Source organism: Aspergillus nomiae (genome assembly GCF_001204775.2).
Source record: "Aspergillus nomiae NRRL 13137 chromosome Unknown contig00075, whole genome shotgun sequence".
In the NCBI taxonomy this organism is placed as follows: domain Eukaryota; kingdom Fungi; phylum Ascomycota; class Eurotiomycetes; order Eurotiales; family Aspergillaceae; genus Aspergillus; species Aspergillus nomiae.
The window spans coordinates 13,266-30,927 of NW_015378130.1; the positions used below are offsets into that span (position 1 = coordinate 13,266).

The 17,662-nt window shown below is 51.4% G+C and overlaps 6 protein-coding genes across 6 annotated transcripts; 3 read left to right on the forward strand and 3 right to left on the reverse strand.

Moving 5' to 3' along the window:
- Positions 1-754: 754 nt before the first annotated feature.
- ANOM_003619 (isocitrate lyase/PEP mutase family protein) lies at positions 755-1,863 on the reverse strand (the record flags this gene model as incomplete). The annotated part of the gene is made up of 3 exons (XM_015548876.1): positions 755-1,377; positions 1,430-1,577; positions 1,624-1,863. 3 exons carry the CDS (start codon positions 1,861-1,863, stop codon positions 755-757), a joined length of 1,011 nt encoding a protein of 336 aa, XP_015408534.1.
- A 1,505-nt stretch (positions 1,864-3,368) lies between these two features.
- ANOM_003620 (YoaK family protein) lies at positions 3,369-4,230 on the forward strand (the record flags this gene model as incomplete). Its single annotated transcript, XM_015548877.1, has 4 exons — positions 3,369-3,495; positions 3,548-3,577; positions 3,630-3,647; positions 3,725-4,230. The coding sequence occupies 4 exons, from the start codon at positions 3,369-3,371 to the stop codon at positions 4,228-4,230; spliced, it is 681 nt and encodes a 226-aa protein (XP_015408563.1).
- Positions 4,231-6,178: 1,948 nt separating this feature from the next.
- ANOM_003621 (putative aldehyde dehydrogenase) lies at positions 6,179-7,885 on the forward strand (the record flags this gene model as incomplete). The annotated part of the gene is made up of 4 exons (XM_015548878.1): positions 6,179-6,224; positions 6,336-6,780; positions 6,835-7,540; positions 7,598-7,885. 4 exons carry the CDS (start codon positions 6,179-6,181, stop codon positions 7,883-7,885), a joined length of 1,485 nt encoding a protein of 494 aa, XP_015408551.1.
- A 251-nt stretch (positions 7,886-8,136) lies between these two features.
- ANOM_003622 (uncharacterized protein) lies at positions 8,137-12,106 on the reverse strand (the record flags this gene model as incomplete). Its single annotated transcript, XM_015548879.1, has 8 exons — positions 8,137-8,327; positions 8,384-9,539; positions 9,614-9,844; positions 10,856-10,900; positions 10,949-11,128; positions 11,187-11,702; positions 11,757-11,909; positions 11,963-12,106. The coding sequence occupies 8 exons, from the start codon at positions 12,104-12,106 to the stop codon at positions 8,209-8,211; spliced, it is 2,544 nt and encodes an 847-aa protein (XP_015408561.1). The 3' UTR covers positions 8,137-8,208.
- Positions 12,107-13,663: 1,557 nt separating this feature from the next.
- On the forward strand, positions 13,664-14,875 carry ANOM_003623 (pectate lyase family protein; the record flags this gene model as incomplete). Its single annotated transcript, XM_015548880.1, has 5 exons — positions 13,664-14,052; positions 14,106-14,191; positions 14,248-14,333; positions 14,413-14,625; positions 14,672-14,875. The coding sequence occupies 5 exons, from the start codon at positions 13,664-13,666 to the stop codon at positions 14,873-14,875; spliced, it is 978 nt and encodes a 325-aa protein (XP_015408562.1).
- A 755-nt stretch (positions 14,876-15,630) lies between these two features.
- Positions 15,631-17,121, reverse strand: ANOM_003624 (FAD-dependent oxidoreductase; the record flags this gene model as incomplete). Its single annotated transcript, XM_015548881.1, has 2 exons — positions 15,631-15,981; positions 16,054-17,121. The coding sequence occupies 2 exons, from the start codon at positions 17,119-17,121 to the stop codon at positions 15,631-15,633; spliced, it is 1,419 nt and encodes a 472-aa protein (XP_015408559.1).
- Between the last annotated feature and the right edge of the window lie 541 nt (positions 17,122-17,662).

Below are 17,662 nucleotides of genomic sequence, written 5' to 3' on the forward strand. Positions count from 1 at the left end.
GCATACAAAAGCTGTTTGCAGAAACGAAGAGCAGAGAAGGCAATTAGGGATACAACAGAAGGATAATGATATCGATTTCATGGCGAAAAAATTGAACTCCTTGAGTTTCAGGCCTGATCCACTACACGAAGACTGCGCCAGCCGGATCATGACCCGACTCGGATATTCCTTGGATACCTGGGTTGATTAAAACTTCTCGGATGAAGGCATATCTTTGAGTGCACAGCACTACCATTATTGACTCCTTTGACGAGTTGAGCTCTCATGTATTCATACTAAGCTGTGGTGTGATGTGCACTTGCTGACCAAGTTATTATAATGTTGTCCTCTCCTTTGTTGTGCGAGGCCTAGTTACCTACTATTTCATTGAAACATACCATACAAGGCATTGATTACAAGGGAAATCATTGAACTAAGCAGCTCTAGAACGGATAGGCTTCTCGTAGCCGAATGATACAAGTAAGCTGCCCCTAGGCAGTGTTAGGGGTAGTCTCCATAGCTTCAGGAAAGACGATCACACCTGCTCTCAAAGCAGTCTAGTAACTGATTATAAGGGTTTACATAAACACAGACTCTTGTTTGTACAACGTCAAAGGATTGTTACTTGATATAAATCTCATTGAAGAAAGTCTTACCGAAAGATATCTAAGGCTTGTATAGGGCCGAAACAGCAAGGAAACAGGCACAGGGTGGGTCAAAAACAAAACACGCATTCAAGATCGCATAACCAACTCACAGGGAACACAAAAGCAAATCAAACACCGTTGGTAAACCCGCTACCCCCGGCCTCCGTATCAATCTTCATTGAATCCATCAGCCCACATACCTCAAATAGCTTCTTTGGCCCCAACCCATCCGGAATTCCAACAACGCCTTCATTCTTGAGTCTTTCCAGCGCAGACTTGATGCCCAGATACGCTGGTGCGAAGCAGGCGAAAGAGAAGATCATAATGCGGAATCCCATTTCCTGTGCTTCCTTCGTGGTGATGATGGGGCCAGCGCCATTCTCTACCATGTTCAAGAGCAAGGGCCACGGCGCCAGATCCTGCACCGCCTGTCTTGCCATCTCTTTGGAGGTGAAGCCTTCCAACAACCCAACATCCGCGCCAAGGTCACGGGCAGCCTTGAGACGTCGGATACATTCGTCATACCCATGCTGTTGCAAAGCATCCGTGCGGGCAATCAGAACGATATCCGAGCGCAGCCTGTCCTTGGTCAACTTGGCAGCGCGGATGCGGGTGAGGTATTCTTCCAGGTCGACGACCTTCTTGCCAGCAAGATGACCACAACGCTTGTTCTGGATTTGGTCCTCAATGTGGAAGCCAGCAACGCCAGCCTGGATGTACTGCTGAACAGACTTGGATACCATCAAAGGACCTGGAGTATATCAGGGATCTGACAGTCATTTGGGGATAAGGAGATAACCTACCGCCATACCCAGTATCCATGTCAGCGATCAAGGGGGGTCCAAACGGGTCCAGGTTGGCAATCATCTCAGCATTGGTCCGCATATCATACAATTGGGCGAGTCCAAGATCTGCCATCCCGAGCCTGGAGGCGGTAGTTCCAGCGCCAGTCTGACTGGTTAGCGTTGATATGGAACAGTGCATGATGCAGACATACCATATACATTGCCTTGAAGCCTAGCCCCATGGCAATCCGAGCGGAGATACCATCGTACACACCAGGGCAGACAATCAAGTCGTCTGTTTCCCTCAACATACGGCGCAGCTTAGACGCCCCGGCTGTCATATACAGGGAAACAGTGGGCTCCTGCCTGGTACCGTTAACTTCATAGAAGCCATCTTTCTCGACGGTGATGGTGATAGCCAGGTTAGACGAGGAGGAGTCTCCGACCTTCATTGTGATTGATATTGAAAATAGATGAGGAAGATAATGATGATGGTGATGGTGATGAGTTCTGGATGATAGCACTTCTACAATGGAAACGAGACCCTTTATATACCTCAATTCCAGCCTTTGATGCCTACCACCTCGGGGGAAAAACTATCCGTCGGACGACCCGCCGTTATCTCAAGTTTCTCCATTTATTCATGGGTTAGCGCTGACACTCATTCTGATATGCTGTATGCAACGTAAGGACTTGGCCAGCTGATTAGCCAGTCATCACGAATGCAGAATACCTCCTGTCGTTATTAATTGTAGGTACTAAGTCATCTTGCTGCTGGCTTCCTTGCGACGCCGAGGATATGTTGCGTGGTACAGTATATGCCTGTGATAGACCAGAACTAGTAGCCCTGAAGTCTAGATCGGCGTTAATCAGTCAGAACAATTAGGCTAATTGATCTCGAACATATTAATTGGTAACATGTGCGTATAGTCCGCCACTTAGCGCGCCTTTCGGACTGATGGCGTAAGAGAGAGAGTTTGGCAGATAAGCCATACAATGGTGATTGTGGTTCTGAAGAATCCACCGCCAAGCTCTTCACTGAGTCTCTCGTTCGCCAAAGGGTGCCAGAGCAACTGGCTAGCCGGATTGGTTGAGGAGTCTGCATGTCAGATGTTGATTTGTGCAACAGACCTATGAATTTGCGCTTGGCTTTATTAATCTGGCACTGATCAACAGTCTGACGAGCCGTGGCGCAGCTGCGGATCATGTTCCTCTCGCTCCGAGCACTGAACGATACCAACGGCCGTCGCCGGAGGATTGCCGCAGAGGCAGGGGGTCCGCAATGGCGTTGAGATGAGCACACCGTATTCGGAGCGTGTGGTTCTTGGCTCCTCTGGCATCAACCTCCGCGCGGTATCAATTGCAGATCGAACCGTGGTGAACGGGGGGATGCATGCCTCTGGTCCGGCTGTTGCGCAAAGGGCTGAGGAAATGAGGAAGTGAGGAGTCATCTGAGCGTCGATCAAGTCTACTCGGCATCTGAAGGGTTCAGGGTCCTTGCTCCTATGATTCGAGGTTTCCACGCTCCATCTTCGGGTCCTTCCGCATCGGACGCCCGCGGACAAACCTCCCTCCTCACGGCCAAGCGCTTGGCATGATGACCCCGAGTCTCGGCATAATAATTAGACTTGGTCTCGGCGCTCGGTACGAGGAGACCTGAGGGCTGGCGGGCGGCATCTTACATGAATGATAGACTCTGCAACTGCTCCGATTGGTGTCTCGCTGGTCGAAACTGCCAGCGTATCAGCCGAATACCACACGGACAAACCTCCACGGTTGCCCATGATTTGGCCCGGAGTCGGACTTGCCATGATCTGCGAGTGCTTATCATGAGGAGGTCGACGGTCATTTTATCCGGCTCCTTGGCCACTGCTGTGTTTCCTTGCTGAGACGCCCTCCCCCTCTTCTCCCACTCTTCACAGTCATTGTGACTTTTTCTTCCCACACATCGAACAAGATGTACGACGGCCAAAGGAAAGAACGTCTGACCTTTCTCAAGGCAGAGATACAACCTGCCCATGCTGATGTTCTACTCTTCGCATGTTGCCTTTGTTCAGGCCTGGTCGATAGCACGCTGTATAACGGTGCGTTGCCACTCATCATACCCTACACACGGGACCGTGCTGACAGAAATAGCGTACAATACATTCGTATCCATGCAGACTGGTCAGTAGCTACTCGAGACCCCAATCGCTACTTCGTTACTGAAAATCAGCAGGTAATACTATCTTCGTCGGTTTGGGAGCCTCCAACCAGACCCCCGGCCTTACGGCTGGGCGCGCTCTCTCACTTCAATCGGATGCTTCATCATAGGCTCGTTCATCTTCGCCCGGTTGAACCGTCTCTTCGGGCCAAAGAAAAGGGGGACGTTGATTCTCTCATTCGGTCTACAAGTGGTCATGCTGATTCTCACGGCATGTCTGGTCCAGAGTGGCGTCATTGCGGGACTTCCGCTACACAATCTGGCAACCGCAGAGCCAGACTGGACCCAAGAAGTACCCATCGTACTCCTTAGTATCCAATCTGCAGGACAGATCGTTGCCAGTCGAGCCCTTGGGTATAACGAAATCCCGACGGTTGTGATCACAAGCTTGCTCTGTGACCTGATGTCTGACCCCAAACTCTTCCTCTTGCGGAACGAGAAGCGGGATCGCAGGATTATTGCTTTTGTTCTCACTCTTGTTGGGGCCATTGCAGGCGGTTGGATCACCAAGGGCACAGGAGATATCTACGCTGCTCTGTGGATAGCAGCAGGCATTAAGCTTGGCATTGCAAGTGCATGGCTGTTCTGGAAGGAAGAATTGGACTTGTCAACTTGAAATCATGTGTATAGAGGGTCTGCAGACTTGCCAATGGTCTATGCTAGGTTAGCGATAGAAGGTGTCAAATGACTAGATGTTGTCGGATAGAGTATGCTTCTGTTCGTCCCCAAAACTCAACCCACTAGAATTGTCTACACCTGTACAGCGTCCATTTAGCCGAACTATCCATAACACGTTGCAGTATAACTTTCAGTCCACGGCAAAAGACCAACTGCCGATTTCGGAGAACGGACCCCCGAATAACCCCGTAAAACCCCCACGGGGAGAATTCAAACAGCAAGCGTAGGTCTCAATGAAACCAGACTAGTCGAGGTTTACGCGTACAATCTTAGCGCTACGCCTTATGGCGATATGTATCATCTTACCTGAATAGATAAGATCATCCATAGGGTAGTATTGGAAGTCATAAGGCTGGCTGAAGGGTGCTGCCAAACGGGGTATGATGCAACCATGCCCATGTGGTAAATGCTACAAGAAGTACGCGAGACGTAGATCATGAATCTGTTAGCGATAATCATTGAAAATGGTTATCATGTTAGTTCACCACGCTAATCTGTTGATGCATCAACAGTCTGGGATTCCGATCCGTCGGGATCTGTTGGAGATACATTTTCCGGGCGGGATTCACACTATTCAATGCTACCCTACTATGGAATCAATATATAATCATCATCCCATCGGTTAGTAAGCCCATGTGAAGAATAACCCTGTACCCCACACATCCCTTGCATAACATCTATACGAATAGTCCTCGGATGCAACTGTTTCTCTTTATCGTACGGAAACACGACGTCCCTTACGTATTGCACCTTGGCTGCCGCTGTACGATTGAGTAACTATTACTTCAACCAAGTAACAGGACAGAACTGGTTTGTGGTGGATGGCTAAGAGGTGACACAACGTGCATAGCCTCCCTGGCTTCTACTTTAAGCCGTGGACAAGACTCTTATTCGCGGATATGCCAAACGGTGTGCATTTTCTACCAGCAGTGGTTACAACAGGCGTCCAGCTGGTGTTCTTACCTACTCCGGAGACTGATATCGCCTTTATTATAGGTTAACACTAGTCTTCTTCTGGGGATGCAGTTGTGCACCTGCAGGTATTGCCGTTGCTGCGCCCGTCGCGGGGTGACACAAGTGTGATAGAGTGCTTAATATTTCCTGTCTATTATGATAACTCTAAAATAGGGTTTAGCTTCAGAGAACTAAGGGTGGAAAGGTCAAGGAAGACAACAAGGGCTTAGAGGCTGGATGTGACGGCGCGCCTGACTTCAAGTTGGATGCCTGAGGATGCTGTTGGCACGTGCCGTGTATGAAATCCTACACGTGGTGGGGTTTTTGTTTTTCATGTCGATTATGAAAATATCATATTATTCGCTTCACAACAGTAATGGAAAAAAGAAAAGCTGCGAAGGGTAATTTCGCCAATTCCAAATGCCTACGTTTGATAGCTGTCCTTCTTTCCTCATCTAGCAGGATCTGCCATGCCTTCATCTCCCAGGCCCCGTTCATATCCAAATCTACCTCTACCAAGCCCGGCCCACCTTAATAACCCTAAATCCTGACTCTAACAATAGAACGGATCACATATCCCGTAACCCCCTTAATGGGCTATCGTACCCAGGCGGGGAACATATATGCGAAAAGACTCCATATCGTCCATGCCTCTGAACCAGTGCCAGAGTTGAAAAGCGGCCCGTCAAGCGAAATCAAACGGCGGACTGTCGACAGGCCCCGTTGCCAACGTTCTAGTGCTGCCGATCTAAATTCAGCCGGTCGGAATGACTTCGGAATTGGACAGCGGAACGGTCCGCACCCCTTATAGCCATAGGGGATATGCTGTGACGTGGTCGCCTATAAAACCCGCTCGATATAGGTGGGTGGTCTGATTGTGTCTGATTTAAAAACACAACCGTTCTGTGTGTGATTCATTTTATCTAACAAATATGGCTTCAATCACTGTGACCGGTGCCGCTGGGCGCCAGATTCAAGGTATGTGTAAACGTTACCCCTCTATCTTCAGTTCTGCTCATGTAATACCATGCATGGTCTACTATACCCTGCAAGGAATTATTGACTAAAACATTATTCCCGGGAAACTAGTCCCAACGGGTCTCTTCATCCACAACGAATTCGTTCCTTCCACTACATCCCTGGCCGTCGAGAATCCTTCCACGGGCGAATCCCTCGGAACCATCTCTGCCGCGTCTCCTGAAGATGTCAACAAGGCTGTCGAGTCCGCCACTATTGGCTTCAACGTGTGGAAGAATACCCCCGGCCCGGCCCGCGCGAAGCTCCTCTTGAAGTTGGCCGACCTAATCGAGCGAGATGCAGATGACTTCGCTTCCCTCGAGGCCGTCGATGCCGGTGTCCTGTATACTGACAGCAAGGGCATGAACATCCCTCAGGCGGTTGGAAACCTCCGGTACTACGCCGGGTGGGCGGATAAGATCGATGGAAAGACTCTTGCCATGGAGGGCGGCGTCGCCTTCACGTATCGGGAGCCCCTTGGTGTCTGTGGAGCCATTGTACCTTGGAATGCGCCTTTGTATGTTCGAAATTGTCTCCACTAGCCGGTTACCCGGTGCTAATTGGGATACAGGATGATCACTATCTGGAAGCTAGCTCCGGCGCTTGCAGCTGGTAACTCGCTTATCATCAAACCGTCCGAATTATCTCCGCTCTACGCCCAGAAGCTTGCCCTGCTCATCCAGGAGGCGGGATTCCCCGCCGGTGTGGTCAACATTATTTCTGGTGACGGCGCATCGGCCGGCAGGGCTTTGGCGGAGCACATGACTGTGCGCAAGATCTCGTTCACGGGATCCAGCGCGACGGGCCGACAGATTCTCAAGACTGCGGCGTCGACCAACCTCAAGCGCGTGAACCTCGAGCTCGGTGGTAAGGGCCCGTCGATTGTTTTCGACGACTGTGATTTGGATAATGCGGTCTTGTGGACCCGGATCGGTATTACGGCCAACAATGGCCAGATCTGTGCGGCTGGTTCGCGCATCTACGTGCAGAAGAGTATCTACGAGAAGTTCCTAGAGGCGTACACGAAGATGGCCGAAGGGAGTCCGTCGGTCATTGGTAACCCCCTTGACCCGGCTACGACGAAGGGGCCGATCGTCAGCGCGGCACAGCACAACAAGATCCTGTCGTATATTGAACAAGGTAAGCAGTGTGGGGCCCGACTCCTCTTCGGCGGTAAGAAGGTTGGCGAGAAGGGATACTTTGTTGAGAACACCGCGTTTGCCGATGTCTCTGAGAATGCGACAATCATGAAGGAGGAGATCTTCGGTCCGGTCGCGGTATGTGTCTCTCTTGGGTTAGATGCTTGGCAGAAGTGAGATCGCTAACGGGAGTAGAGCATCGCACCTTTCGAGACGGAAGCTGAGGTTATCGCCAAAGCGAACGATACCCTGCATGGTCTTAGCGCGGCCGTTTTCACCAACGACATCAGCCGTGCCCACCGTGTGACGGCCGCCCTCGAGTCTGGCCAAGTTACTGTGAATGCCTGGGCGATGCTTAGCCCCAACGCACCTTTCGGCGGTGTCAAGGAGAGCGGCTTCGGGCGGGACATGGGTGAGGAGGCCCTGGAGGGATGGACATCCGTCAAGAGCGTCAAGTATGCCATTTTACCCCCCAAGCTGTAGATTGCGGCAGCGCCACGACAAATTAGATTAATCCAGGTGTCGGTCACCGATCCTACACGATACCTAATGAGGAAACTTTCATGAGATTGTGTGAAGTAGAGAAATTTCCACGAATGAGAGTATGAGCACCAGACACGGGTCCTATTTCTCATGATAAGATCATGCATAATTTAATCTACAGGCTTATTGCGGATACGAGATCTCACGGGTCCGTTCGCTGTGCCCATGCTTCCGGCTCCTGGGATGCTGCATAGAAAGGATTCCGCTAATGTACTAGCTTCCGAACTTGGTGCTGGACCCTTGATTTCGATTGCTTGCGTAGACTAAGCGCGGGAAACGGGATGCATCTTGTGGAAGACATTCTTCGGGTCGTATTTCGCCTTGACGTCCCTCAGGCGCTCCAGATTACTTCCGTAGATGTTGTTGACGACGGCGTCTCCGGCTGTGTGTTGTCAGCTTAGTTTTGTTTTTTCACTTGAATCTTCGGCATGAACTCACGCTCTGCGTAGTTGATATACTGCGGTACATCGGCAGTCTCCTCTCCGTTAAGCTGTGCCTCAAACTGCGTCTTGAACTTAGCTTGTATTTCCCGTGCCCAGGCCCGATACTCGGCGTCCTTGGACGCATCCGTCCACCGCAGGTTGAGCAGTCCGTTCTGCGTAAGACTCCGATTCGCGAACGCGGTCGCATCCAGCGGCACGCTGCAGGTCTTCCTCATATCATAGCACTCCAGCAGCATGGCTGGGATCATGTCGGGGTGGTCCTGGAGCTTCGCGTTTAATTCATCCAGCATGGAACGCAGGAACTGGGCGTCCATGGGGGTGCGATAGAAAAGGCCCTTGAAGGACTTGCGATCGCCGTAAGTGGCCATCGGGTTCTGCAAGGAGTTGAGCAAGGAGTACGGGATGGTCTCGATCATGTTCACCACGGGCTCGAGAGCAAGGAATCCCTCGTAACGCTTCGAGCCTTCCTCGTTGGTGCCGTTGTAGAAGACCAGCACGTTGACCATGATTGTAGGGGCGCCTGGCGGCTGAGCGAGGATGATAATAGCGCCGGATCGAGGATCGGGGTTCTCAAAGAGCACGTTCATCTGCTCGATGACCGCCTCGAGCTTGTCTGGTGTGAATGCGATAATTCCGGCGTAGACTGGGTTCTTCTGCTCATACGCCTGGAACGTGAAGTCGACAACCACCCCGAAATTGTATCCGGCGCCGCGCAAACCCCAGAAGAGGTCGGCGTTCTCGGTCGCAGACGCCGTGACCACTTGCCCGTCTGCGAGCACCACCGTCGCAGCCAGGAGGTTGTCGATGGTGAGCCCATACTGGCCGCTCAGCCAGCCGTATCCTCCGCCGAGGGTCAATCCACCCACCCCGGTGTGGTTGACTGTGCCGCCGACGGCCGCGAGCCCGTGCTCTGCGCCCGCTTCATCGACGTCCTTCCACACGGCGCCACCCTGCACGGTCAGCGTTTTCTTCTCCGTGTCCGCGGTGACTTTGTTCATGCGCGACAGGTCGATCACCAACCCGCCGTCGCTGGAACTCGTCCCCGCGACGGAATGACCACCGCCCTTGACGGCGAGGTCGATGTCATGCTCCTGAGCCCAGAGAAGCGCAGTACGCACATCGTCGGTCTCAGTGGGCATCACCACAACACCCTGCACGGTCAACTCAGCGTCCACTCTCTACCAAGGAACAGATGTGGGGAACGGGAGGGAGGGGAGATCCATACGGCTTGTTTGACTCCGGTCTCCGACCATCGTCGGATACTGTCCAGGTAGCCTTCAGATGAGGGGGTGAAGATATCTGAGGACTTGAGATTGTCCACGAGGGCGCGCAGAGTCGAGTCCGGAATGGAAGCCATGGTGGTTTTGTTTCGCGATGGATGTGTGTTTAGGTAAAGTTCGTGGTGGTCGGGTTCATCCGAGGAATAAATCGCATGTGGGGTCGAGGGTCTGAATCGCTTAGTTATTATCAATACGAATTCCTGCTTTTCCACTGAACTCTACACTAGGTCTTGGCATTGGAGTTGAGGGTTTGTTTCATGTTATTGTTCCATCTCGACCATTGTGTAGTTTTTATACATGGGGTTGAACTACGTACACTAGGATATATAGATATAGTGGCGATGTTTGGACTCCTGTTTGTGGGTGACCTCCTAAGGGTACCAGCATAGGGTTCATAGATATAGTTACTATATATATGAGGTACTCTGTACTCAACATATATTTATGACTACCCCAACGAGCTTAAATCGATCGATCTCCCCCACAACTAAGCCTCTGCTGGAAGACAAGTGAGATCACCTATATTACTGCCTTGTTTATTATTCTAGAAAATGCGCCAACGGGTTTAGCATTCCAACTGGCATATATGGCCTTGTATAGCATTCTACAATGATACCGACCAACGCGATATACCGTCGCGGGATACATCGGTTAGGCCTTGACTAGCCTATAGAGCTACTGCCACTATTCATTTGTATCCTAGAGCTTGTAGATATCAAACTTATAATATACCTCTGCTAGAAGGTACCGCTTTTGGACATTTTCTCTTGGTGATATATGCGTTTGAAATCTATCTATTACATACTAAATATACTTTGCCGCAGCTGTTTTGTTCATCTTAATTACTTTATTTAACACGCCTAGTAGACAGCACCTTCTCGATCTAGTGCCTATTTAACATAGAATATAGGTCAACCTTATAAGTGGTTGTATTAAGTCTGGGAAAGAAGAAGCATCCTACTACGATTGCCACCTTTAGGCCCCTTATAGTATCGACAATATATGTATATTCATACCACAATTGCCGATGAGCTGCTTGGTATTAACCAAACAGCCAATGGTGACTTAGAAAGAGCCCTAGTAAGGAGCCAGAACCGAGTATATTGCGTCTCTCTCACTTTCTATATCTACGTGAGTTTCTCCTTAGTATACCGCTCATACAATTCCGGATACCACTTCTGCCCTACGTCTGGATGGCTGATAATCCGATTACGCAGGTACGCTTCTCCGAACTATCGCAAGTTAGTGAGACTCCACGTCCACAGAGAGATAGCACCTACACATGAATACAAAGGCGAGAGGAACTCGCTCGGCACATCGACGGCTCGCTTCTTCCGGTCATCCGAAGCAGGAATACATTTTACAATATGTGCTGCGGATTCACGGAGCTGGTCGAGCGTGAGGTCCATTCGCACGCCCAGGAAAAAGGGAATGCTGTATCGCGTCTTGGTCGTCGGGGCCTACTTCGATGTCAGTGATACTAGGAACCACATAAAGGTCTGTATAGCGCCAACATACAATCACTCGATGGGTCGTCGCGGTGCAGATACCCCCGGTAATCGCCTCGAATCCCTGTTGGATGTTCACGACCAGACTCCCCTCAATCGGAGGGGCATCGATCCACTGGCCGTTCTTGTTAAGCACCTGGAGTCCGCCCGTGTCGTCTTGCGAGAGGAAAGTGAATAAGCCCGTCGAGTCCTTGTGTGGACCTACTCCCTGCGAGCCGGGCGCAGCCTGGGGATACTTGATGAACTTCAGACGGTCCATTTTGCCCTTGAACGACTCGAAGGTTGTTGGCGGCAGGGAGAGGCATTCTGAAACGTATCGCATGAACTCCTGCGATAGCTTCGCGGACTCTGCGATGTATCTTCGACGAGTTCTTGGGCCCCGGGATGGTCCGGATACTGCATCATTAGAATGCTTGATATGGAGGAGGAATGCTGCCGAGCATACCTGACTGTCCCCCTCGAGTCTCTGCCAGAAGGGGTCGTTTTCAGTCCACTGTTTCATACCCGGCGTACCGAAGTCGAATTGCTTTTGTATTCGGTCAGCGGTCTATACATCCATTCATGGGGGAGACGGGGTTACCTCTCGCAGATCCGTCTTGGATGCTGTGGTCTCGGCTCCGAGACGAGTGTACCCGACGAATGCCGGGGAATTGATCATATTACATCGCTCCTTGACCTCGGTGGGCAAAGCGAACAGCTCCGGGAGCTTCGCGTGCGTTCTTTTCACAAGTGACTGCACAATATTAGTACCTTGACGAAGGAGAGAGGTGGATTAATGGTTGTTACCTCGAGCCCATGGTTGATCAAGTACAGGAACCCAACCTGGAAGATGGCTTGCCGCAATTGCTCCAAGGCTTCCGCTTTAGTCAGCGGGTCTTGAAGACGACGCAAGTCCACGATGGGAATAGAGGAAAAAGTACTATCGGCCATAGCTGTTTCAGTATTCTATATACTCTGGGCAAATGTGAAGGGTGAACTTGATGTCAAGTGGGGATTAGATTGAGAGGGGGATCGAGCACGCCAATCACATCATCACTGCGATCAAGCCAGGTGTGGCTGAGCCTTGGCCCCATCGCCGAGGCCGAAGTTTTCCCAGCCGATGCTTCAGACTACAGCAGTTTGGCAATACATTTACAAGAGAACCTTTGGTAGCCACCGTTCTATCCAATTAAACAAAGTGCTCTTGGCTATTTATTAGGCATGTTCCTTGCTCGGTAACTGGGTCCCGGAGGGAACCATGGGAAAGGTTCTCCATAGAGTCGACCAGTCTGGAAACATAAAACACGCCCACACTGGTTACGTAGTGGTGTCTAACTGGAAGAGGTAAGTAAGCTCCCTTGTTGTATCCTTAGATTCCTTACTCTATGAGAATATTTGGGCCGTGCATAGCACGACTAAGAGTGTGCATGGTTGACTGTTGATTTTAGGGATAATCATGTCACATGGGTAATTGAACCCAGGCCCCTATTGCGCGTGCTTCCAGAGTCAATTGCGCAACAACATCTCATATTAAACAATCCAGACTATTGTCTTCAGTGTGGAACAATTCCCGTTAAATATAGACCTGCCAAGGACTCTGGAAAGACCGGAACTCAATCTACCGAGCTATTTCTTGGCAGTATCAAAAGAACAGTGATAATCCCAACGACTACTCGAAGGAGAACGGAGCCGACCTTCACGGTCCTAAATCAATCAAAATGCCGTTGCTATACATCAAAACTCTCGGGACTTGCTCGGATTTGTGGATTTGATTTGTACCTCTCCCTCGACGCATACACCTGAGATGGTTTATTCTCTTCATATTATTCCACCTGTGATACCGACTCCTGTGCCTGTCCGGCACGATCCTTGGAGAGAACAAGCATCACGAGGATCGTCTTCATGAGCTTGCATGAGTAATTCCAGTTATGAAGCACACGATGTACATGTAGAATGATTGATCATGTCTTCATGGGACCGAGCGCCAAGGACAAGAAGCAAAACATCCAACTTCTTGGCACTGCTTTCTGAAACGCACCAATGGCTACCGGCGGCTCTCCATGTATCACCTAAACTGGCAGAGGATAGCCCTAACCGTCAGCTAACCGCCCTGAGCCAACAATCTTGTCATGCCGCAGTGCTTGCCACTGACTTGCTCATCGCAGTCCAAGCGTGGCTCTTTAATCTAACCCCAGTCCCACGGAGAAATTACCCACCCCTGCGTGTATGCATTTGGGGGTAAACGATGACGATCCCTTCATTCTGTTCCACCTATGGCAACTAGTCTTGGTCCTAGCTCGAGGTACCGTGGCTCGGAGAAGCTCTACCGAGCTCTATAGAAACGCAGAATATTGAAAATCCTGAAGCGCCCGACGAGGGTATATAAGACCTCTCCATCCGGCGTGGTTGTGGTCTTCTTTCTTTTCTCACCAGCAAAGCTGTTCCCTTCACTGTGTCATTCTTTCTACCTTCTTTTGAACCTTTATTTCACTACAATCACCCGCCTCAATGGCTAACTTCAAGCTCTTCCTTGCGCTGGCCGCATGCCTGTCTGGACAGGCTCTGGCTGCCCCTACCAAGACCGTCGCCAAGCGCGCTGCTATCTCTGATGTGAGTCTCCCGACAACATTGGTATACTGTCTTCCTGTGCTGTATCTGACCTGCCACGCAGGTTGCCCACGGTTACGCCAGCCAGAACGGTGGCACCAACGGTGGTGCCGGCGGTACTACCACCACCGTCTCCTCCTACGCCCAGTTCACCGAGCTGTCTCCAGCGACGATGCCAAGATCGTCATCGTTGATGGCACCATCACCCAGGAGGCGAAGCAGGTGAAGGTTGGCAGCAACACCAGCATCATCGGAAAGGACGCCAACGCCATCCTCGAGGGATTCGGCCTGTATGTTTCAGTGGATACTTCATGGAGAGAACTCCAGACTAACACTCTACCAGTCTCGTCAAGGAGAAGGAGAACGTCATCATCCGTAACCTCGGAGTCAAGAAGGTCCTTGCCGACAACGGCGATGCCATTGGTGTCCGTATGTGTCCCTCGATTACACCGCCAGGGAAGGGTGACAATACTAAGCTGCAGCAGAGTACTCCAACAACGTCTGGATCGACCACTGTGACGTCTCGTCCGACCGTGACCACGACAAGGACTACTACGACGGTCTGATCGATGTATGTTCCTCTTCATCTACCCTCCCTCAGTCCCAATCGAAAGCCTATCAGCCGAAACTAACCAGACAAAAAACTATAGCTCACCCACGCCGCCGACTACGTCACCATCTCCAACACCTTCGTCCACGACCACTGGAAGGCCATGTTGTACGGCCACTCCGACAGCAACGGCGACGAAGACACCGGCCACCTCCGCATCACCGTCAACAACAACTACCTCAACAACCTGAACTCCCGTGGTCCTTCCTTCCGCTTCGGCACCGGCCATATCTACAACAACTACTACCTGGACGTCAACGACGGCATCAACACCCGCCAGCGCCCAGCTGCTGGTCGAGGGCAACGTCTGGGAGGGCGGCAAGAAGCCCCTCTACTCCACCGACGAGGGATACGCCGTTGCCCGCGACAACGACTTCGGTGATGGCGAGAACACCGCCCCCGAGGGTACCCTCACCAGTGTCCCCTACGAGTACGACCTCCTTGCTGCTTCGGCTGTCAAGGCTGCTGTCTACGGTACCGCCGGTCAGACCCTGACCTTCTAAGAAGATCGTGGAAAGTACGAGGTGAAAGTTACGGAGAGATGTGGTCCATGATTGTTTTGGGGTGATTGTGTGTGATTTTTACCTTCTTTTTATTGTTTGATTGTTTGGCTGGGCCAGGATCGAAATTTAGTTTTAGGAACCTCATCAAGGCAAAGTGTTGTTCATCGGTAATGACCTTCTGTTGTGGATATTACGTAGTGGATTTGTAGAGGTATATACATTCTCGGAGTTAGTTAACCGTTCTATCAACAACTCGACGGTTAGCTTAGCCTGACACACTCAACACAACAAGCATCGGAGTACACACAACAATACCATCACACCCCACAACCGGACCTTCGTAGACCAACACTAGAGAAAACCAAAGCGCCCGTAGCACCAACAAGAGTGGAGGAAGTATTAATTGCAAACGAGTTAAGTAGATAGTAGATAGTATTTCTCTTTTAGGAAGTAGTATTAACCCAGACACAGAAAGAAGATCCCATTAGACCGACTTTATACACCAACCACCAGACCGAAAGACCCACATCTATCAAAAAATAAAAAATAAAAAGAGCCCATTCAATGCACAACAGCAGCAATAATAGCGCTATCATATCTCATCAAAGAAATGCTATGCAAAAACCCGTATGACCCAGTACTCCAATAATGCAACCCGCCCATCCCGACCGACCAACCGACCAACCAACCGACCAACCCAGTCCCAACCCAACCGTACCCAACCGAGCAAAAAAAAAGGCAAGATGACTTAAGTTCTATGAAGTGTCCGACTTGCCGTGAGAATACAATGAGCCGCCCTCGACGGGCATGGGGATCGTGATCTGCGTGGCGTCGAATTCCCACGCGGCTTCTCTTTGCTGTCGATGGTTGCGGATGTAGAGCGGGAAGGTCCATTCTTTGAGACGGCCTTCCAGGAAACCCATGTCCCGGTTCTTCTCCCACATGCGACGGGACGCCTTGAAAGCCGTGTTGACGGTGTTGCGGCGCAGGTCTTCGTAGGCCTTGAAGGCGATGGGGAGCGGCTCGTGGCGGTGTTTGGCGAGGATGCGGGAGAACAGGATTGCGTCGTCGAGGGCGTAGGCGGCGGATTCGTCGCGCGGGGGCATCTATTCCGGGTTTGTTAGTTTTTTTCTCGTAACGATAGTAGATGTAAGGAATATAGAGGGTGAGTGACATACAGCATGTGCAGCATCGCCGAGTAGCAACGCCCGATCCGTGTGCCAACGTGCGTTGGGCCGCACCTGGTACACGGGATACAGCATCCAGTCGCCCGATTTGCTTGTCATCTCGCGGATGCAGGGGATCCCGGACTTCCCGAAGCGGGCCTGCATCTCCTCATGCAAGGCGTTCTTGATGCGATGCTGGGTGACCCAGTCCTGGCCGCTCTCGATCTTGCAGAAGGGCAGATTGGCCTCTTTGAACTGCACGATGGCGGCCAGGAAGATCTGGTCGTGTTCGCGGTCACAGTAGCTCGCCAGGAGCGAACCCTGGCGGGAGATGTTCATGGAGGTGGAGCGGAAATGGATGGGAGACTTGATACTCTTGGAGTCGATGACGGTCTGCAGGAAGGAGATGCCGGTATACTCGGACGGGTGCTCCGGCGAGACCCACTGGGTGCGGGTGGCTGAGTGCACGCCGTCGCAGCCCAGCACCAGATCGCCGGTGGCGGTGGTGCCGTCTTGGAAATACAGGGTGGCCTCGTCGTCGTTCTCCTCGCCGCGGATGAGCTTCTTCCCGAATACCACGTTGATGTTCTTCGTCCGCTCCACCACGGCCAGCATGGCAACCGAGAGGATGATCCGCATGACCCGGCGGCCCTTGTATCCGCCGAACCCGTTCCCTTTCTGGTCGGTGAAATCGATGCTGCCTAGTTGGCGGCCGGAACGGCTGGAGAAGAGCTCGATGGCTTCGACGTCTGTGCCACCTTCCGTGCCCATTTTGTCGAGCTCGTCTAGGACACCGAGGCGGTCGAGGTGGCGCTGGGCCACGGGGGTGAGGTTGATGGCCCCACCGGAGGTGGAGAGGATATCATGGCGCTCGAAGATGGTGATCTGGAGGTCGGGGACGAAAGGGGTGAGTTCTTTGGAGAGGGCGAGTGCACAGGAGATGCCGGCGATGCCAGCGCCGACGATGAGGATGTTCCGCGGAGCAAAGACGGAGGTGAGGGAACGTTCAATGTCGGTAGGCAAATTGAACCATTCGTTGGCCTCTTGTTTCTGCGAAGGGAACTCGTACTGCAGATCCATGGCTTCTTGATTGGGTGATTTCACCAGAACGAGTGATGAAAACCAAAGGGATATTCGGAGGAGCTCGGATGCATGGACGGAGGGCGTGAGACCTATAAATTGACTATGAAAAGAAAAGGGTAGTTGATATCTAGCAGACAGAGGTATCCACAGAATCCAGACCCGGTGTTATCGGACCAACTTCCTGAAAGGAACCAGGGGGATCGTCCATGCTAATGGGAGGCCCATTTATTAATACTCCAGTCACACCCATCAGGAGACAAAAAAAAAAAAAGAAACGATAAAAAAAAAAGGCTATATTCGGCCGGAAAGGAGAGCGTTCGGAGACCATTGACGCATGGTCCAAGGAAGACTGGAAAAAAAACCTGGCAAAATTTTCTTCATGCACCCACTCTAATACTCCTGCTGCGTCGATAAATCAGAAACCGTGCATACATAGCGAGATCGAGGGCTCCACTCTCACCCGAAGTCCGGAACATTAGCAAGCTGATAGGTCAGAACTAAAAGCTGTCAGTTTGGGCCCAGTCTTAGTCTCGAAGCG